The sequence below is a fragment of the Macaca thibetana genome, chromosome 4 (assembly GCF_024542745.1).
Source record: "Macaca thibetana thibetana isolate TM-01 chromosome 4, ASM2454274v1, whole genome shotgun sequence".
NCBI lineage: Eukaryota > Metazoa > Chordata > Mammalia > Primates > Cercopithecidae > Macaca > Macaca thibetana.
This window is the reverse complement of record NC_065581.1, coordinates 126,071,133-126,093,972: the sequence shown is the minus strand read 5'-3', so window position 1 is coordinate 126,093,972 and position 22,840 is coordinate 126,071,133. Positions and strand designations below refer to the sequence as shown.

At 41.1% G+C, this 22,840-nt stretch overlaps 1 protein-coding gene across 1 annotated transcript in view; it reads left to right on the top strand.

Annotated features, from left to right (window-relative positions):
• The window catches only part of HECA (hdc homolog, cell cycle regulator), a 45,954-nt gene extending 27,006 nt beyond the window's left edge, over positions 1 to 18,948 (top strand). Inside the window, exons 2-4 of the mRNA XM_050787373.1 lie at positions 4,056 to 5,096; positions 12,218 to 12,372; positions 15,081 to 18,948. Of these exons, the coding sequence (XP_050643330.1) occupies positions 4,056 to 5,096; positions 12,218 to 12,372; positions 15,081 to 15,245 (1,361 nt within the window). The 3' untranslated portion in view covers positions 15,246 to 18,948. The remainder of the gene's footprint in view (positions 1 to 4,055; positions 5,097 to 12,217; positions 12,373 to 15,080) is intronic.
• The last annotated feature ends 3,892 nt before the right edge of the window (positions 18,949 to 22,840 follow it).

The following is a 22,840-nucleotide window of genomic DNA, read 5'->3' as shown; positions in this document are numbered from 1 at the left end:
GGTGAGGATTATGAAGAGAGTCCCCATGATGAGGGACTCAAGTAAGATTGGGGCCAGACCATCGGGGAGGGGAGGGGAAGGGTTGGACTCAGGATAGGGGGCAATCCTGGTAAAATTGGTGTGTAGAGAGGTGGGCCTTGAAGCAGTAGGAGTGGAGAGGAAGTTTACTAGATGCCAGGTGCTTTCTCAGTACTTCATGTGTATAGTTTTTTTCATTTCATTCTTCTGAACCATTAAAGGTACATTCTGTTGTTTTCTATATTTTATACAGAGGAAACTGACACAAAGAGAAGTAACTTGTCCAAGAGCATGCAGCTCATAAATGGTCCTGCCTGGATTCCAACTCAGGCAGTCTGGTTGCGGAGTCTGAACTGTGAATTGCTGTCAGTGGCTGAATGGGATTTGGACAAATGAAGATTAAGGGGAAGCCACGGTGATCAAATATTAATACATAGAGGTAGACAAATTGGTTTAGGGCCATTTTGCCAAGGCCCTGGAATCCCACACCTGAAGGGGATAATTGTAACATATGACAGAACTAATATTTGTACAGGCTTTATGGGTCCACATTGCCACCACCCTCTGCTGATTGATTTGGTGGAATGTTGTGTCTGTGTTTCAGTGTGCAGGGATAAGGTTGGGAAGGTTGTTGAGTAGAGGAGTCACATGGTTTGTTCCCTCTCGTATGTCTTTAAGCTGTCCTGAGGTTTTGGCCTGCATTCCCTGAGCTCATGAACATGGTTAAGGCTCAGCCTCTGCTGTCTTCTGTCCCTGCCCATGCTCTTTCCCTGCCCTACAGTTACCATGTGGAAAGAGTTTCCTGGAGTCTCCCTGTTTCTGCCTTTTCATCTCACTGTCCACCTCTGCCTGCCCTCTATCATCCCTGAGGAGACAGTGCCCTGGCTCACTGCTCATTTTGGTTGGGACTTTTCAGGCTTATTGCATCCTGTGAGTTCTCAACCAGGGGTGATTTTGCCCCCTAGGGGATACCTGGCAGTGCCTGGAGACACTAAGTGGGGCTGGCTTTTGTGAGATGGACAGTGAGGTTGCTGCTAGGCATCTTACAGGATGGCTCCCACAACAGAGAATGATCCAGCCCAAATGTCTGTAGTGCAGAGGTGGAGAAGCACTGATGTTACTTGGTGCTCTGGGACATTTTGCAGTTCTTCATTCTTTATTTTTTTGAAAGGGAGTCTCACTGTGCCACTCAGGCTGGAGTGCAGTAGCGCAGTCTCTACTCACTACAACCTTCGTCTCCCGATTCAAGCGATTCTCCCACCGCAGCCTCCTGAGTAGCTGGGATTACAGGTGTGCGCCACTACACCCAGCTAATTTTTGTATTTTTAATAGAGATGGGGTTTCACCATGTTGGCCAGGCTGGTATCGAGCTTCTGACCTCAGGTGATCCACCCGCCTCGGCTTCCCAAAGTGCTGGGATTACAGGTGTAAGCCACTGCGCTGTCCCCTAACTGCCTGGACGTAATTCTCTCCTGACTTGTTTTTCAGTAAATTCTTAGTTCATTTCTTACCAATCTCTGCAGGGGAATCTTCTCCTCCAGCCTTGGTTCCAGTCCTTGCATCCCAGGATTCTTTTCCCGGCCTCTGGTCTCTGCCCACTCCTCACATTTTTCTTGGGCATCTCATTAGTCCTAGGGATTTGACCTTCATCTGTGGCTGAGTGACTCCACATCTGTATTCACAGCTCTAGATGTCTTGAACTCCAGTCAAATTCATGTCTTCTCCACCTCCGTGGTGCACAGGCACTTCCAAGTCGGTGGGTCTTAAGTAGGGCAGCCCTAAGACTTCTTCATCCTCCCTGCCCCGCTCCCACATTGCTGTCCATCAGCATTCTCTCTCTCTCTCTGTGTCTTCTCATGCTGCTCCTGAAGCACAGGCACTCATCATTTCTCAACCTGCAGCACCCTCCCTCTGGCCTCCCTACTTCCAGTCCTGTACCCCACTCTGCCACCGGGGAAGCTTTCTACAGCAGAACTCTGAGGCTGGGAGTCTGACTTTAGCTTCTGTCATCTATACACGTAATCTAAACTGCTTCATGACCAAGCCCAGTGGTTCCCAATTGGGAGAGTAGTATTGCCCCCCAAAGGGGCCCTTCGAAAGTGTTACGAACGTTGGGGGTATCATGATGGGGAAGGTGGGGTAGGTGGGCTACAGATACTGAGTGCTCAGGCCCAGTGATGCTTCTTGCAGTGTGCTGTGCAGATGCTTCTTGCAGATGCTTCTTGCAGCGCATTACAGGAAGAGAATTGTCCAGATTACAGGAAGAGGGCACTTAATAATAGTGCCCTCATTAAGAAGTGGTGATGTGGTTTTTAGCTTCTGCCTAGAGGATTAGGAGAGAAATGCTGAGCACTGGTCCTGGAGAGTACTTACTTTGGGGATCAGGAGGCAAAAGAACTGCATGGTATAAAACACTACGGAAATGCAAGCAAGAGTGTAAGGGAGTGATGAATTGTATTGAAAATTGTAGAAATGCCAAGACACAAGTGGGGAAATCTGTTAGTTGTGTGACTCCCTGAAGCACCCTTCTCATCCCGGCCTGTAAGCCGCACCAGCCCCCGCTCATACAACCGGCAGCCACTCTTTTGGGCCTGTGGCAACAGGTATGCTTCCTTGGTCCTGCACTATGAGACTCTCAGTCTCCCTGTTTGGCCCCACATTTGGTCAGTTTTGCCATCTCTGCCTTAGCCCCTTTCCACCTCTGGCCACCCATTACACAGCTGCTTTTATAAATAAAAATATCGCAAGCTGTGTCACAGTCAGTTAACGACAAGAACAGCAGCAACTACATTAGTAATCCTTTATGTGCCAGGTACTGTGCTAAACTCTATAAGCATTTCTTATTTAATCTTCAGAAAATCTCTATAAGGTAGCTACTATAATTATGCCCATTTAGGGTTGAGGAAATTGAAGATTAAACAGATGAAATAACCAATTCACTTTTACACAGCTAGTATCCCATGGAACTGGGACTTACACATGCATGTCCTTTTATTTGTCATTTTAAAAAACAGATTTTATTTTTTAGAGCAGATTTAAGTTCACAGAAAAACTGGAAGTATAAAGTGTTGCCATATACGTCCTGCCCTCCTCCAGCCTCCCCCACTATGAACACAGAATAGTCCATGTGTTAGAATCGATGAACCTACATTGACACATCTTTGTCACTTAATTTCATAATTGACATTAGGGTTCCCTTTTGGTGGTGTACATCCTATGGATTTTGACAAATGTATAATGACATGTATCTGCCATTATAGTATCATAGGAATAGATTCACTGCCCTAAAAATCCTCTGTTTCACTTGCTCATCCCCCACCCCCCGTGGCAACCACTTTTTTTTTTTTTTTTTTTTCCACGACTCTATCATGTCTTTTTGACATTTTAGAAATAAATTCTAAGTTCAGATGTTCAGTTATCATTGAATATCTATAAGGAATCAGTGGAGTTCCCATATCCATGAATCATGTTTATTTCTTAAGAATTGGGTTAGTGGATTCTACTTTCTGTCACCATGTTTTCTGTCCTTTCTGGGAACCGGCTTGGCTATTTGCACCATGTGTGGGACATGTACTTAAGAAAGAGTATAACTATGTTATTCCCACTTCCTGTCCTGATAGCTTTGGAAGAATTCTGGTTTTTCCCTTCACAGCCCGTCTTTGTAATTTTGTTTAGACCAACAAATTAGTTTGATCCATTATCCCTGACATTAGGTGTCAAACCACCTTAGATGAGAAATGGGCATGAGTTCGTCTATGTTTCAGCATCTTTCTGGTATTCAGGACAGCCTAAAGGTCGGGATGAAGGGCTTTGAAGGCCCTTTTTAGAGATTCCACCGGACTGGTTGGTTAAGTAGTGATGAAGCTACTTATATTATTCCCTGGTTCACTGGAGTGATTCATCTTTAAAGGAACCCTGGAACTGCCTTTCATTATATTCATGTATTAGAAAAACCTTACACCATACTGTTGCAAGTACAGGTTGAGTATCCCTAATCCAAAAACCTGAACCCTGTTCTCTCTCTATTCCTCCCCCAGAAGCCCCATGTGCCACTCCCTTGATCTGCAGCTTCGGGAGGCCAGTGGACCTGGAGAAGGACGACTACCAGAAGGTGGTGTGCAACAACGAGCACTGCCCCTGCAGCACCTGGATGCACCTGCAGTGCTTCTACGAGTGGGAGAGCAGCATCCTCGTCCAGTTCAACTGCATCGGCCGTGCGCGCAGCTGGAATGAGAAGCAGTGCCGCCAGAACATGTGGACAAAGAAGGGCTACGACCTGGCCTTCCGCTTCTGCTCCTGCCGCTGTGGCCAGGGCCACTTGAAGAAGGACACAGACTGGTACCAGGTGAAGCGGATGCAGGACGAGAAAAAGAAGAAGTCTGGCTCCGAGAAGAACACAGGGAGGCCCCCTGGTGAGGCGGCGGAGGAGGCAAAAAAGTGCAGGCCGCCAAATAAGCCCCAGAAAGGCCCGAGCCACGACCTCCCCCGCCGGCATTCCATGGACCGGCAGAACTCCCAGGAGAAGGCAGTGGGTGCCACGGCTTACGGTGCCCGCTCCCCCGGCGGCTCCCCAGGCCAGTCCCCACCCACGGGCTACTCCATCCTCTCTCCCGCCCACTTCAGCGGCCCCCGCTCCTCCAGATACCTCGGGGAGTTCTTAAAGAACGCCATCCATCTGGAGCCTCACAAGAAGGCCATGACCGGGAGCCATGTGTTCAGAAATGCCCACTTTGATTACAGCCCTGCGGGGTTGTCAGTTCACAGGGGGGGACACTTCGACACCCCCGTGCAGTTCCTTCGGCGGCTGGACCTCTCCGAGCTCCTCACTCACATCCCCAGGCATAAGCTGAACACTTTCCACGTGCGCATGGAAGACGATGCCCAAGTGGGCCAGGGGGAGGACTTGCGGAAGTTCATTCTGGCCGCGCTCAGTGCCAGCCACAGAAACGTAGTAAACTGTGCCCTGTGCCACCGGGCACTCCCGGTGTTCGAACAATTCCCACTGGTGGATGGAACTCTGTTCCTAAGCCCGTCCAGACATGATGAGATCGAATATGATGTTCCTTGTCACCTTCAAGGTATAGGTGTTAATTCACCTTGCCTGCTTTCTGTTTGTTAAAAACCAAACAGCAAACAAGACGGATTGCTCTATTTTGGCTTAGTTTTCACCAATGTTGTTTCTTTGTTCTAGTCAGGTGCTAGGTAACATTTGAATATTTCAGCTTCGCCCAGTGACGTGGTGATTTTTTACTCTGATGTGGCAGTACCAAGTACAGTTGTCCTAGTGGATAATTTTGTGTGTGTGTTCTGTAATTTGAAGAGAGGATTGCTGGCGTGTGGTTTTGCATAATGGGGAAGGAAGTTAGTGGAGTTTTTGCATATTTGTCACTTACTGTAAACCTGTTTAATGGGTCCAACTAGCCGTGCATCCTCTTTGATCCTTATAACAGCGAGGAAAAGCAGTGGTCAGAAAAGGGCCAAGGTGTTTTTAGATTAGTTGAATTAATTTTGAAGTTATGAAAGATGAGACTGTCTTGATAGCAGCAAAAGGTAAACAGGATTATTGAAAGCTCAGGCATTAGCCTGGTGTTGGTGGTGGATGGAGGGAGGGGCGATGGGGAAGCTTATTATTCCTATGGATGACATGTAAGGACTTAGTATGTTTCAGCCATAAATTGAATAAGATGAGGTTGGTTAGTATAAGAAATCTGTCAGTTCATATACAACTACTGAACTTCCATAAAGGTGAGACACATCACATATAACATGTTTATACTTTAAATGTGTGCTAAAAAGCTTGTTGTAAAAATGATATATCCCTACGTGTCTCCTTCCCGCCAACCCTGCTGTGTCAGTACCCAGACAAACATTTTCAAATCTTAGCTTATGCTTCAAGTTTTTAACATCATGATTGTAAATACTGCTGTCTTCATTCTCCAGTTTTACATATTATCTGTTTATTGACTGTCTTTGAAGGTGGATGACTATGCATCCCCCTTCTCCTCCCTCTCAGGATGAGATACCACAATTCTTGGTTAAATCCTTAATGTTTACTAACGTGAATATATATTTAATATTGAGCCAAGAAGTATGGGGTTTTTTCTTATTATATAGTACCGTATATTCTAGGACTCCTTTTGTTTTTATTAGGATTAATTGATTATTTTCATTTGCATAGGTTTTTTTTTTAATAACCTTGGCTAGTTCTCACTCTCCAGCAGCTTTACAAACCATCTTTCAGAAACATTTCCACATACCTGTCAGATTTTTTTGGAAAAAAAAAATTTTGCCCCTGAAAATGCCGCTCATGGAGACTCTTACCCTCCTGCTTCTACCTGTCCTGGTGCACTGAGGACCTGGTGTACCACATTGCTGTCCTTCTAGGAATGCCTTCATTTCTGTCCTATTTTTTAAAATCTTGTTTCCTGGATCTCAGTATTTTATTTTTTCTCGGTTGGTTCTCTCAGCTTTTAGGAAACATCCCCCAGGAGCTTTTTGAGAAAGGGAATAGATGATTTGAGACTTTGAACATCTTGAGAGTATCTTGATTTTATCTTCACTCTTCATTGCTATTTAGCTGGGTGTAGTCTTCTAAGTTATACATATTTTGCCCTCGGAATTTTGAAGACATTTCTTTACTGTCTCCCATCTTACAATGTCGCTATTTTGAGAGGTCTGATGTTACTCTTATTCCTGTCTTTGCCTCCATCTCCACCCCTCCATGAAGGTTTTAAGATTTTCTTCATATATCCCTAATGTTCTGAAATTTCACCATATGCTGGTCTTTTACACAGTTTTCTCTGTTTGTTGTGCTTTCTGCACTCTCTTGGCCCTTTGGCTCTATAAAGTTACCATCTTCCATTTGGAGAAATTTGTTGTTGTATTATTTCTTTGATAATTTCCTCTACCCTATTTTCACTTTTAAAAAATTCTGTGAAACTCTGTATTAATCAGACATTAGACCCCTTAGATTATCTTTTGTTGGAGTGGAGAACTCCTTTATTTTATATATAATAAAGGATATATAATATATACATGGCCCTGTTCATCTCTTTTTTCTGCTTTATGGAAAATTTCCTTGACTTTTTATTCTGGTGTTTTTACGGAGTTTAAAATTTTCTGTTCTTACATTTTTGATTTCCAAGAGCTCCTTTTAATAGCATGCTCTTCTTGTTTCATGTATGTAATTTCCTGTGCTACCTTTCTGAGCAAGGAAAGGGAGCTGAAATTGCAGAGAGAGTAGTCTCCTTCATTTTGAGAATTGTAACTAACTTTACCTTATATCTTTTAGCATTTGTTATAAAGCAGAACATTCCAAAACTTAGTGGTTTAAAAGGATAATTTAATGACTTCTCACAATTCTGTGGGTGGATTGATTAGGACAGTTAGGTTGGCTTAGGGGGTCTCAGCCGGAATGACTTGTCTTATGTTCCATGTAGTTTCATCTTCCAATAGGCTAGCTTGGACTTTTTCACATGGTGCTCTCAGGATAGCATTCAAGAGATATGAGTGGAAGCTGCAGAGTCTGTCTCTAGAGGCTTAAGCTTGGAACTGAGTAACATCACTCCTGTCACATTTTGTTCATCAGCATAAGTCCTAAGTCTAGCCCAGGTTCAGATGATGCTGAAATACTCTGTTTTTTGATGGAAAGTGCTGCATAGAATTTATGGTTGTTTGTAATTTATTGCCCCCTACGATCTCCCTACAAACTCCCCAGTGCTTGTCCAGTTTCAGAGCTTAACCATTTACTATCCCTCACTGCACTTTCTGACTTCATATAGTTTGATTCAGGGTTGAAATAACTTCATTGTTTCATGATGGAGTTTGTGTTTTTGTTTTTTTATCCTGTTTAGGGGTAATTTTAGAGGGAAGTGGATGGAAACACCTTTATTTCTCCATCATAAAACTTGAAACATTTTTTATGAAGATGAATATGGGTACAGCATATATGAGAATAGTAGTGTTCTTTTTCTATCTGTAATGGACAAATTATTTTCATGTAATCCATTCATCTGTTGATCAAACTTACGGATTTCACACATTCTGGGTACTATCAGTTCTTGCTTGTCATCAATTTATAATCTTAGGATAAGATGCTTTTATAAAATGTAACTTACCAGGCTTCAAGTTCTAGTATCACACCTGGATATGATGTACATTAAGTATCCTTTAATTTCCAGAGGAAGGGACCACTTTGGCTGGGTTCATAAAAAGAGGCAGCATGAATGCTGATGTCAAAAGGTGGGCTGGATCTTGGTAAGCAGAGGGTCTACCCAGGTCAGGTGTTTGTTGATGAGGAGGGAGTGCCTGCAAGCAAAGGAAGGGTGGTTAAAAAGAAGAGGGGCAGGTTGTGATCAGGAGATAGGGAGAGAACTGGTTGGAGCCAAGGGTGTTCTAGAGTGGGAAAGGAGTAAGATAGGGAGAGAATACATTGCAGAAGTACTTTCAAGCCATAATAAAGAGCTTTGCTATATGTTCTTTATGAATGTGAATGGACAGATTTTCAACGTTTTTTTAAAGCAGGCAGTCACGTGGAGGAAAGGGACAGGAAAGGGGTTTGAAAGGGGTGGGATCTACAGACAGAGTTGAGACTTTGTAGTCTAGATGCAAGGATATAAAAGAATGCTAAGGTGTGGACAGAATGGAAGGGAGGGGATATTGTCAAGAGGTTATTTTAAAGAAAAATTATAGCTTGTAAATTCAGAAACAAAATTCACTTTGTTTCTAGACCAGATAAATGGTGGAAGAGTAGAGAAAGGAGATGGGTAGGTAAAGGTGGAGAAAGGGCCTGGTTTTGGGGGCAGAAGATGAGGTTCGTGAGTCTTGGGTTTGAAGGGATGTTAGGACTTTTGTGTGGAGATGTCTAGCAGACACAGTTAAAAATAAGCATTTGAGTTGAACACTGGGGAGTTTGTAACAGTGGTGGTTAAAATCCTAAGGGTGGAAGAGCTCTTGGATAGGAAGAAAAGAGAAAGAAAAGGAAGGAGGATATGATAAATCCATGACCAAATCTTGAGGGTACTTTGCAAGGAGCAGATGAAGAAAGAGGTAAAAATTAGGCCGAAGTACTTGTGTGTGTGTATATACACATCAAAACATAGACATACATAAATAGATAATGCGCACATTAGATGTGCATCACAAAGATACTGAGAAGTTGAACGTTTGATATAAAACCTGAAGATCAGGGTATTTAATTATTACCAGAGAAGTCATCATTGCCACAAGTGAGTCCTTGACCACATGTCGGCATTTTTATTGCCACATCTTTGAGAAATCCATGCCATCTTATTTGTAGTAAGAAAATGTAAATCATGTCTTTAATCACCAATTACTGACCATGCATTCTTCCATTTTCCTTTCCTTTCCTCTCCTCCCCTCCCCTCCCCTGCCCTCCCCTCCCCTCCCCTCCCCTGCCCTCCCCTCTTTTCTTTTCTTTTTTCTTTTCTTTTCTTTTTTTTCTTTTCTATCTCACTCTGTCACCCTGGCTGGAAAGCAACAGAGTGATCATAGCTGCTGCAGCCTTGGACTGCTCAGCTCAAGCAGTGCTCCTGCCTAGCTTCTCCAGTAGCTAGGACTACAGGCTCAAGCTACCACACTTGGCTTATTTAATTTTTTTAAACTTTGTTGTTGTTGTTGTTGTTTTGTTTTGTGACGGAGTTTCGCTTGTGTTGCCCAGGCTGGAGTGCAATCCTGCGATCTCGGCTCACTGCAACCTCTGCCTCTGGGTTCAAGTGATTCTCCTGCCTCAGCCTCATGAGTAGCTGAGACTACAGGTGCCTGCCACCACGCGCAGCTAATTTTTTTGTATTTTTAGTAGAGACAGGGTTTCATCATGTTGGCCAGGCTGATCTAAACTCCTGACCTCTGGTGACCCACCCGCCTTGGCCTCCCAAAGTGCTGGGATTACAGGCATGAGCCACTGTGCCCAGCCTTAAACTTTTTTAAGAGATGGGGTCTCACTGTATTATTGCCCAGGCTGGTCTTGAACTCCTGGCCTCAAATGATCATCCCATTTCAGCCTCCCAAAATGCTGGGATTACAGGCATGAGCCACTGTGCCTAGCCCGACCACGTGTTTTAAAAAGCATTTTCAACTCCAATAGAAGGGCCACACTACACTGCAGGCCACAGGATTGCATAGCGTGCAGGGCTGACACAATGCTGCAGTACTTGCTGTGTCCAGTGGCCCTCTCTGGATTACTACTTCCTCGCCCTGCCCTTTACCCCTCACTGCCCTCCCCGGACTCTGTCTCTGGACTTTGTTTGCTCTCTTTTCCTCTGAAAATAGGTTTTGTTTAGCTTTAATAATTTATTAAGATTGATCTAATTAAGAAGTTCTTATTGGGCTTCTTTACCACTTTGAACCACATGTGATTGTTCTCCAGAGAATCGGCTTTTGGTTTAAATTCACAAAGGGTTTAGAAATTCAAAATTCTCTGTGGTCAGGACAATGTTTAGTAGAACTGAAACAAATCTAGACTGAGTCCAGACCAAGTGTTCCTGTTAGTTTACCTGTAGGTTATGGATCCAAGAGACATGAATCAGTCTGGACTTGCTACTTAATTATCTCATGAACTTGGGCAAGCTGCTCAGCTTCTAAGCCTCACTTCCTACTCTCAGAAGTGGGAGCAACAGTAATGCCTATTTTGTAATGGTGCTGTTAGGGTTAAATGAAATGATTCACATGGAGCTGGTAGCATAGTGCCATACCCTCGGTTAACTCTTAGTAAAAGTTACTCTGTCTTCATCATTATGGTCATTGTTAGCAACACCTGACTTCTGTGTCTAAGGCTGCCCTTACCCTTCTTAGCTGTGACCTCTGTACCTGTGAATGTTTGGGAATTGCATTGAGTAAGCAGGATGAAGAGTGCAAATGAAGTTGTTTCCAGTGGCTCCTGGATCCTTGAATGGACTTCCTAACATGCCCCAAGGCTAGAGTAGATGTGGCATGTGAGACCCTTTTATTTTCAATGCCATAGAGCAGAGGTGGGTGGCATTTCAAGAAGTTCTTGTCATCCTTCCCCTTTTTGGCATAAAGGCCCCCAAGGTTATGCTGTCTTTGGCTGTTAACATGCCCCATCCATTTACCCAACATACGCTTACAAAGTGCTTTCCACATCCTAGACATTGTGATAGTCACTGAGTCTACAAGGATGAATAAGACATGGTTCTTGCACTGAAGGAGGAAGGGGGTCATGCAAGCAAATGCGAACGAAGGGCTCCCCCTAAGTACTGTAGATGGAACATATATACCTTTCCATCGGGTAGGGAGCAGGTTGGTCCTTACTACTGAGTGCTGAAGACCCATAGTCTGACTGATGGCAGTGAGCAGCACATTCTGAATATGAGGCCACTTAGGATTATGTGTTCTCCTGATGGTAGTTTTTTACATGGGGAAGCGCCCTGGGTCCCACACAGAGAGCAGAAATGTTGCTGTTATATGTTGCCTGGGCAGATTCTGGGCATTCTGACTTTTCCCTAATTATTTAAACTGTGATGCTTCCATATACACTAGGATGACATCTTTCCTTTATAAACATTAAGATGTTATCAAATAATGGAGGGGGATCATGTTGTAACTTTTAAGAGCTCAGTGAATAAAATGTTGAACTTCTTTTAAAAAATTACAAGTAAGATACAATTCTGGTTCCTAAATTAGATGTGGTGATGGCTGAGCATTTTGAGAACAAGGATAGTTAACATAGTAATTTTGGTTGTGGTGTAATTTTGGGCTATCAGTCCCCAAGACAGACTTGATTTTTATGATGGACTTGTCAGGGGGTGAGAGCTTGTGACAAGACCAATGTTATTGGTTAAGTCTATATGCTAAACATAAAGTTTTGAGCAGGAAGTCCTGCGTAAATACAGTACAGGCTGGTTTTGAGTATATGTGGCTTTTGTTTCTTGAATTTGGATGGACCCATTATGTAAGTCCAGCAGCACTTTTTGGAAAAGCAAATTGAAGCCAAGTTTTTAATACGCTTGAACTTAAAATACATGTTTTATTGACAATAACTAGTAGTTCATCATTATCCTGAAAGGACAGCTTGTGTACTAAATATTGATTTTTCTTTTTATATTTATCCAAAAGATAAAATCTTTGCTTATAATTGGTAGATGAAACATTTTTTATCCCCTTGGAGATGAAACATGATTTCCATGATGGCCACTCAGAGCCTTGTGTCTTCTGTGCACAGGGAGACTCATGCACCTGTATGCGGTGTGCGTGGACTGCCTGGAAGGGGTTCACAAGATCATCTGCATCAAGTGTAAGTCACGGTGGGATGGCAGCTGGCACCAGCTGGGCACTATGTATACCTACGACATTCTGGCTGCCTCTCCATGTTGTCAGGTAGGTATTGAACACACTGAGGGAGCAGTGGGTGATACTAGGCTTCTGTCCCCAAGTGAATGTAGGGAAGATGCTTCTGGCAATAAAGAAGAAATTCAGTCTAGCAATGATGGCTGAGTTACTACTTGTAATGTAGTCATTTAGTGGAATACTGTGCAGTCATTAAAAGGGATAGTGCATAACATATAATTATGTGGGAAGCATTTCCAGTATATTAGGTCAAAAGAATGGGTTATAAAATGGCATAATAATATGCTTGCATTTGTAAGTAAGTGAGCATGAAAAGGGAATTGCTAACCTGTTACCAGATGGTCTCAGAGGTGGGAGGCTGAAAGATGCCTTTAGTTCTCTTTTTCCTTGAGTATATTTTCTAAGATTCTGTATGATTAGCTTATACTAAATTTATAATAGAAAAAAAGTTACTCAAAAGGAAGAAAGTCACTTTCTTAAATAGGATTTTCTTGTTGTTTTCTTTCTGTGGGATAGTACAGTTATCTAGGAATTGCCTGTCTTGTAAGGTGTTTGAGGTTGTAATCCTTAAAGCACTCCTAAAAGGAGGCATTGTCTCATGCTATGAGAACATCTGAAATTTAGCTGTCATCAGAAAAAGAGGGAGGTATTCACATATGAAAACACAAATAACCTATAGAATCACAGGAGACAAAATCCTTGGAAATATCTTGCTTTATTTCCAAGTGCTTGGGAAAGAAAATAGCTTGTTAAATAATTCCTTGATACTGTCATGGGCAGGAGAGAAATTTTTCTTTGCTCTAAAGTGTTCCAGCCTGGTTTTGTAGTGCAAATAGCTGATACATACTTTATTAGTTACTGTATAGTTTTATGTCTTTAGCATTATGGCTTGATTTTTCTAAAGAGAATATCTTTACTGTTATCAGTAGTTATTCACTGTAGCATTTTACGATAGTTATTATGCCTTAATGCCAGCTCATGAGGAAAACCAGAGGAAGTAGCTCCCCTCTGCACACACAGCGTGGAGGATTATCTTTTAAATTAAAGAAATAAGGAAGCGAAAGAACGTTTGAGCCTGTTAACTCAGAAGATTAGCACTGGAAAGGACCTGGGATCTAGACCAACCTCCTTATTTCCTCATACAATGGAGGCCTACAAACTTGGGATGTTTTACCCAGGTCTACATACATTGTGTCACAGCCATGACCGCACTGTGTGACTCCTGTTCTGGTGGTCTTTGTGATGCACCATTGAAAGGCAATGAGATTATTTCCATGTCTTTAGGAAGAAAAACAGAACAGCATCTTGCCACACCCAGCCTCTTGGTATTCATCATGCACTGTATTTCTTCCTTAAAACAATTGAAGCCCAGACCTTTCTTTTCTGGCACCCTACTGAAATGGAAAATATGTTCGATTACTATTAATTTAAAAAAAATCTGTGAGGATACAAGTGTTAGACGCTACTAATGAATCAAGAGAAGTCTTCAATAAGATGTAGCCAAAAATAAGCAATAATTGATTCTTAGAAAGGCATAACAGGGTGAAGACAGGTTTGCTCAGAATCACACTTTTAATCAGAGAGATTACATAGTTAAAAGAGTGTTTATCTCAGGTTACAGGAAAGTAGTTCCTGCAGTGGTTGGGGATCAGCAGGCTGCTTTGGTTCACTCCAGCCTTGCTGCTTTCTAAGCGTGGTCTTGGGCATGGTGCTTTATCACATGTGCCTCAGTTGCATTATCTAAAAGTCAGCTAATACTACCTACCTCCCAGGAGTATTTTGAGAGCAAGTTGAGATTATACTTTTTAAGTACATTTTTTAAATGAGTCTAAATTTAGTCTGTTTTATTTATAATTTCTGGTTATTCACTTAAGTCCTGGACCCATTGCTGAAAGGTTCCAGGACTGTGCTGTTAAGGAGAGGCTAGGCATGAGTGAAGATGCAGGGTGCTGGGAACTCCAGAAGCCTCAGACCAGCACCACACTTCCTGGATTGCTAATTTTACTTGAGTATCTTGGGAAATTTTATTTTATTTTATTTTATTTTATTTTTTTTTTTTTGAGACGGAGTCTCGCTCTGTCGCCCAGGCTGGAGTGCAGTGGCCAGATCTCAGCTCACTGCAAGCTCCGCCTCCCGGGTTCCCGCCATTCTCCTGCCTCAGCCTCCCGAGTAGCTGGGACCACAGGCGCCGCCACCTCGCCCGGCTAATTTTTTGTGTTTTTAGTAGAGACGGGGTTTCGCCGTGTTAGCCAGGATGGTCTCGATCTCCTGACCTTGTGATCCGCCCGTCTCGGCCTCCCAAAGTGCTGGGATTACAGGCTTGAGCCACCGCGCCCGGCCGGGAAATTTTATTTTTACATCAAAGAAAATGCAAGTTTTATATAGAGTAGAATGAAAAATGAAATTTTAAAGAAGTTTCGTGGAGGTTTGGGTGAGGGAAGTCAGCTTCAGCCACTGTCTTAAAATCCAGGGGGAGGGGTTTCTGATTGTTAGGGAACTTCAGTTAGGCAGTACTAGTTTAGAATTTTCTTCTCATAAGTAGGTGAAACAACTAGCAGTGCTGCATATCAGGAGAGAAGTTGGGAGTCTTTCAGGCATACCCTGTTTCCCTGTTTCTGGTAATAAAGGGGATCCTTTACGAAGCCCTTGGTCAGTTTCCCAGCATTTTGGTTTGGGTGGCTTTGACAAGTGTTGGGTAGTGGAGGGGTGTTGTGGCTGATGGTGTCTGTTTCCCCCAGGCCCGCCTGAACTGTAAGCACTGTGGGAAGCCGGTGATCGACGTGAGGATCGGAATGCAGTACTTCTCAGAATATAGCAACGTCCAGCAGTGTCCACACTGTGGGAACCTGGACTACCACTTCGTGAAGCCATTTTCCTCCTTCAAAGTTCTTGAAGCTTATTGATGAAAGCTTTGCTTTAGTAATAGCTATTTTATTGATATTATTACTTTATTACATATCTTTTATAGGGAAACATTCTGTGACATTAATTTCTTTTCTAATTTAAAGGAGAGTTACTTTGTTGTATGTGTGCCACTGAAATAGGGGCTGCCCTTGCCCTGTCTTGATTCCCGAGTGTTAGTCTGTGGTTTTGACCAGAGCCCAGATGGGTAATCCTGTGCATTTGGGTCGGGGTTCACTCTTACCAAGAGTCTTTGATGCAGCTTTAAGATGGTGGGGAGGATGGGGTGAATTTAGGAAAGGAATTTGTGGTTATAAACTAAGAGCTTGATAGGAGTTGGAAGGAAACACTTACTAAAATGTTAACTTTCTAAAAACCTTCCTTTAGATCTTCCTTGGGCCTTTGGAAAAACATGTGACAAGTGAATGTAAGTCTGTGCCTGGAGAGCTAATAGTGCATTAGTCTATCTCAGCCTAGTGTTCTGCAGCACACATGGGCAGGCCGTTTACTCACACTGACAGGTGATCTGAAAGTGGCACAAGTGCTGTTTCTATCGCTATTGTAATTTGCCAATTCATTTTTCATGCTGAAAACAATATCCAAATTGTAAGACATATGAAAGATACTAGTGTTGCAAATTATGTTTAGGTAAACTGACCTATAACAGAATATGTGAAATGAATTTGGAAATAATGCAAGAAGGCAGAACTCAATCATTTGAATTGTGTCTTTGAAGTTGGTAAAATAGCTCTTAAGGAGAACCCATGAATAACATGATTTGGGCAGTGATGATTTATTACAGGTTGCACTGTTGAAGTGTCATTTGGTGTCATATTCTTCTCACAGGTAAATCAGCCACAGAATCTAACTGGTGAGCTTCAGAACCAATAATTGCCACACTTATTGTCCTCAAAATTACTTATGGCCATGTTTAACCCATTTAATTCTGAGTTTCCAAAATCAAAGATTTGACCTTAAGAGGGAAGGGAAAAAAAAGTATGAAAGGATGATGAAGAAAATAATTTTACTATTTCTTTTTTAAGTATGTTTTGGAAAATCAATGATTGTAATGCATAGCAGTACGTTTGAAAAATAGACCATTCTAAAAAGCCCATGATACCTTACTGTTGATGAAAAAAGATGATCATATATATAGAACTTGATTAGTCAGAGCATTGGGCATTCCAAAATACAGCCTTTGGTTCAGTAGATTTTAATGCTTTAAATAGACTGACATCCCATACCCTTATAGAATTGGAATATGATTTCTCAAAAGTTAATTTCATAATTTCATGTATGATGTGCATATATGCTAAAAATGCTGAAAATCATTTTATGAATAGCCAAATTTGGGGTTGATGTGGACATTTTATATTATTCATTTGGTTTATACCTTTTTTTTTTTTCCTGTGTGTTTTTTCTTTTCAGAAGTATTTAGGCAATACTGCAAGTGAGTTTCAGTTCTTTTTTTCTTTTTTTGAGATGGAGTCTTGGTCTGTCACCCAGGCTGGAGTGTGGTAGTGCAATCTCGGCTCACTGCAACCTCTGCCTCCCGGGTTCAAGCAGTTCTCCTGCCTCAGCCTCCCAAGTAGCTGGGACTACAGGCGCATGCCACCACCCTCGGCTAATTTTTTGTATTTTTAGTAGAGACAGGGTTTCACCATGTTAGCTACGATGGTCTAGATCTCCTGACCTTGTGGTCCACCTGCCTTGGCCTCCCAAAGTGCTGGGATTACAGGTGTGAACCACCGTGCCCAGCCGAATTTCAGTTCTATATGAAGTATTTGATGTTGCGTTTGAAACAATGCAGCATTAAAGAACCAATGTTATTGACTAATAGTTTTTATCTTTCAGTTTGGATGATTTGGTTTGCTGCATCTAGGTTAGTGTTTGATCATCTGAAAAAACTTTTCAGTGGGAAGAAATGCATGAAATGCCTATAAGAAGTAGAAAGTCATTGAACTGACAGTGTTTGATGCAACTAAAGGAGGAGGATTGTAAGACATAGCTTTCTGCAAACTTGTCTTTAATGCACAAAGCTGTAGTGGTGAATTAACTATTTCCTTATTGATTCTCTCATGTACCCAGATGCAAAAAGTGCTAAGTTTCTCTTGTCCTCGTAATACCATTTGGATTTTATTTCTGAATTTAAATAGTAAAATATTGATGATGCTGATCTTTAACCCACCTAAAATTTTATAGTGAAACCTGCTTTATATTGTTGTTCTGAAGCTTACAATTGACCTATACATTGCATTCAGCAAGCTCCTGAATTTAGAACTACTGTCGGTGTAGTGTATGCTGTGTTCCATGTTGCCTTTTTAGATGGTTTTCTACCCCCTGAACAATAAATAGGATGAGGTTTTACTGTAATTGGATAAAGTTTACTCTTGGACATTATTTCAATGCTAAATTAAGGATTCTATGGATGTCTTCAGTTACTTAAAGAGAAAATAATGAGAGCATGAAGTATATCTGAGAATATCTTTCGCCTTTAAGGTGATTCATTCTTGTCTAGAGGGAAAATTTGGTTGATTTGGGAATAAAGTATAATTGAGTATTCAACACCATGAAGATAAATCTTATTTTGGAAATCTACTGACCTTAATACCCCAAGCTTGCCCTGAATACTTTGATTGGAATTGGAATATATCAAAAAAGGTTATTATTTTTGTTGTAGTTAGGATACTAAAAGAATATTAGTTACCCAAGAGATCCAATTTCTGTTTTTCTGATGAATAGTGTTCAGTAAAATGAAGCAGTCTTAAGAGTGACTAATAATTTCAAAGTGTTTTTTCGTCTACTCTTAATATTTTTTAATTATTTATTTTTAAGAGTTTTATACCTTGAACAAATACAGTGATCTGCTTTAGTTTAGTGAGAGTACAATTTCTGATTGATTGTTTTCTCTTCAGGCCATCTCACCTCTTCATTCTCTTGGTACATTTGAAGCAGTTGATATAATGGGTTTATACTTTAAAAGAGATATGGTGCCATGAAGTTGGGGAGTTGGGTGAATTTTCCTCTTCTAGTTACAGAGGAGCTTTCCTCAAATGCCCTTTAACTTCTAGGTTTTGTGCAAGAAGTTCATTTTCTGAGTAAAAGTTGTTTTCATATATGTTGGGGGAAAATTAACTCATCAAAAAAGAATCTTATTAGGTATTTGAACTCTGAAACTAACAGATAAGACTTATATGTACCTTATTAGAGCACCAAAACTAATTTGCTAAAATCTTTTGTTTAGTCCTGCAAGACTGATGCTTAATACACAGTCTGTTCTCCTGTGTCTAGGTCAAGAACTCCAGTTTGCTTTTCTGTTTTGTATCCTGGTAGCAGCTGTTGAGTGACTTTCATTGGAGATTGGAAAGGAAGTGAGGAGAAAGTGTTCTTGTTTAGTGTTTTATTTCCTATAATAGGATGCTGCCTAACCCAGTTCATCTTTATGTCCTGTTCACTAAATATTCCAGGTAATTGAAAGAAAATAAAATGGATGGGCTCCGTTAAAACCAGCTCAAAAATAAATTCTTGTCAGTAAAGATTTCTTGTCAAGATGTCTTGGATTGCACTTTTGTTGAGGAAAGACAGTGTAAATAGTTAAAGAATGTGGATAAAATTGAAACATTTGGTTGTGGAACTGTGTGTGGTTTTAGAGGGTTTCTGTTTGTGAAATGTATGTATTAAAAATAATAAAATTCCAGAAACTAACATTGTACTCTGTCTTTAGTTTGTCACTTTATTTTTCATTGGGATTTTTGAGCAGTGGGATTGTCTGGTCAGAATAAGATGAAGAGAAAGCTTTCTGAGGTTTTGATCACTATTCAGATAACCATTTCAAAGTCACTCCTGCAGCTAATAAAAACTACCAACTTTTTATGTTGCTTACAAGTCATGTATCACATGTAAACTCACTTTGCAATAAAAGCTTTCTGTATAACAAAATTGATTCTATGTGAATAGTCCAAAATTGTTGTTCTGGTTTTAGGGAATTCTATTGGATAGATGGTATAGTGTTAAAGATTAGATATACCCCAAGATCAACCACCCATAGCCACATAACCAAAACTTAAGTCATCCTGATTTATCTGAAATGCTAGTTCTAATCAAACAAAACAAAATGCAAGGCCTTGTCGGCATGATTTGGTGAAATCAAACTTACTAGCTACAGTAGTCCCCCCTTATCTGCCGTTTTCTTTCTGCAGTTTCAGTAACCCATGGTCAACCTAAATGGAAAATCCAGAAACAATTCACACGGTTTAAATTGTGCACCATTCTGAGTAGCATCATGAAATCTCAAGTCCTGTGCCACCCTGTCCAGCAGGCGAATCATCCCTTTGTCCAGTGGATCCATGCTGTAGATGTCCCATGCCTGTTAGTCACTTCAGAGGCTGCTAGATGAGTCCCGGTATTGCAGTGCTTGTATTCAGGTCACCTTTATTTTACCTAAAAATGACCCCAAAGCGCAAGAGTAATGCTGGTGTACTCATACACTTATTCTGTGTTATTACTGGTCATTGTTGTTAATCTTTTACTGTGCTTAATTTATGAACTTTATCATAGGTATGAATGTATAGGAAAGGTCTTGGAAAGGATCCCCTAAGGATAAGGGTGTGCCTACTGTGTAGACAAATCGACAACTGGTCTGCTTTTCTTATAAAGAATATTAACATGTAATAGCCAGTTATAAAAGAGGGTGAAGATACTTTCTCCCTTATGTTTTATAAATGGTGCTGTAACTGCTGTGCACAGACTTCTAACCATTTTGGTTTGAGGTCTCCAAGTTTGCCAACTGTTCTTTTGTATGCACAATAAACATACAATTTTAAAATTTGATCTGATTTTATTTTTGACAATAGATTATTCTACAGATGTTTTTGTTTCCTAGGCCTGTAACGATTTTCATAATGAAAAGACTTGATCGTATGCTTCTTCATTATAAGCAAAGAGAAAACAGTCATTGAACGTCTTGCTGACTTCATACACTGTGATCAAGAATAGTTTATCCTTAAATCTCCTTGTCCTCTTCAATTCAAATGTCATTCTTGACCAACGGATTGAAATCCACAAACATTAGAACACAAGATAAGTTGGGGAAACTGGGTTAAGAAAGTCTTGAGTCTGCCAGTGGATTCAAAGCCTGTGTTGCTACTTACTAATGCAAATGTCTGAGGCATAAATTTTATTTTATTCAAAGCCTTATAAAAGACTTGGGATATGATTTCTACTGATGTAATTTATGGTCAGCAAAATTCCTTTGAAATTTTAAGGAAAGTACAGTTCTTACTGCAGAAGGAAAATAGTTGCAGAAAAAAATGAAGTTAAATGGTGGTTGGTAAGCATTAAGTTTAATGGAAGAAAATTCTTATTTCTTCTTGGTGGTTTCTGTTACTTTAGATCTCGCTTATATTGTTTTGAGTTAAATTTGGCAAATCCGGCAGCAATTAGATTGCTAATTATGTAGGCTGTTAAAGGGTTAAATTTTCAAAGGGGGAAAAATTCTTGAGCTTTTCTTCTTTTTTCTGCTCTCTCAAGTCTACAGTGAGGTAAACCTTACCTGCTGAATGTGAACTACCTTTGAGGACAATAAAGTGCTGTACAGATGTAATAGTTGAAATAGTAATTATTTTTAAGGCATATTTTTCTTTTTCTTTTTTTTTTTTGTTTTTGTTTTTTTTTTGAGACAGAGTCTCGCTCTGTCGCCCGGGCTGGAGTGCAGTGGCCGGATCTCAGCTCACTGCAAGCTCCGCCTCCCGGGTTCACGCCATTCTCCTGCCTCAGCCTCCCGAGTAGCTGGGACTACAGGCGCCCACCACCGCGCCCGGCTAATTTTTTGTATTTTTTAGTAGAGACGGGGTTTCACCGTGTTAACCAGGATGGTCTCGATCTCCTGACCTCGTGATCCGCCCGTCTCGGCCTCCCAAAGTGCTGGGATTACAGGCTTGAGCCACCGCGCCCGGCCGGCATATTTTTCTTTAGTGGAAACTTTTAGCATTGTGGTAGTTATACTAGCTCTACCTGGCATTGCTAAGCCTCAGAAACAGCAAAAGTAAAAATAAAGCAGTTTGTCTCATGAAGTTCAGTAAAACAACACTGGTTACATTCATCAGTGTTCAAATGGAATTGGCTACCATAGCACCATTTCTTGGTGATAAGCACCATCTTAAGCGGTTCTGTTACACTTGATTAAAAATTTAGATATCTAAATCAAGCATAGAACTGTCTAATTGTAATTCCTAATAAACCCAGTTATTCTAAGAGTGAGAAAGTCATAGCCATAACAGTCATAGAATTTAGATGTGTCAGAATTTGGAGCAAGGGCTATGCTTTTTGTTTTACCCACATGGTAAATGTTTGTTAAATTTCATTGACAATTTTACTCATTTTAGAGGTGAACTGAAGCCCAAAGAAGTTACATCTAAATAAGTTCACATAGTTAATGACTAAGTAGGAATTCAACCTGGATTCCCACTCCTAGTCCTCAAAGTGAGATTCGGTAACATATTCAGGTAGCTAACTCTTGCTCAGAAGTAGAGAATCCATGAGCTTCAGTTTTCCCTTCTGTTTTCTGTTACCATTTGCATACTGGCCACCTTTAGCATATTAATTGTCAGATCTAGACATTAGTAGCCGGAAGAGATCGTTGCCAGTTGTCCATGTTACTTTTGAAGCTGTTTTAAATGTGAACTTTAGATCCTGAAGTTAATTTTTTTGTTGTTGCTTTCATTTTGGGTTTACTGATTTCATTTTCTGATGCTAAGGGTAAGAAATCGGGGGGCCTATATGAATGGCACTTAGACTTGCTATAAAGGAAAGAAAATGTCAGTTACAGCCATGTACACTTTTACCAGATATGTAAATAAGATATCTATCTAACCTGATGTTGACTAAAGAAAAAATATCAACCTTTTAAATAATTAAAGTTAGTTTTATTCAGAAGTCTTACTGAAGACTAGGCTGAGGCCTGTAGCCCAGGAGCAGCCTTTGAGAGAGGTTCTGCCAGGCTGCTCCAGCACAGGTACTTCAACCCACTGCTTATATACAGATGCTGGAGGTTCGGTACATGCAAAATCACATCAAAGTTTGGGTGTAAGAGTACACCTGGTTATAGATTACAGAAGTATAATCACGAAGCCTGTCAGACATTGTATGTCAGAAAAGGCAAGGACTAGGGTCATTTATCTTTTGAAGAATATAGTGACCAGGCAAGAGACATGGAGGACCATCTGCTAATACTGCATCGTCCTCAAAGTATCCTTTCGGAGAGCTGCACATTGTCGTGGAGTCAGCAGCTTTGTGAAATTATGTTAGCAAGCAGAAATGAGCAGACATGGCTGCTTATGTTTGCTACTTTTGTCTCCTAGGAGGTTGGGTGTAATACACAAACATGGAAGGAGAAGTGTCTGGACATTGTACAGAGCAGTGAGTCCCCAGAAATAAGTGAGAGGAGCCTTGTGGGTGTGGAAGTTACAGATATAGTCAATATATGTATCTGGATGGGCACCTTGTTTTCAGTTGAAAAATAATTTGGGCTTGTGACAAGGCAGTAGACTTAAAAGCTATAGCCCATGCTTCAGCAACACAGGTGCCAACATAGAAGTAA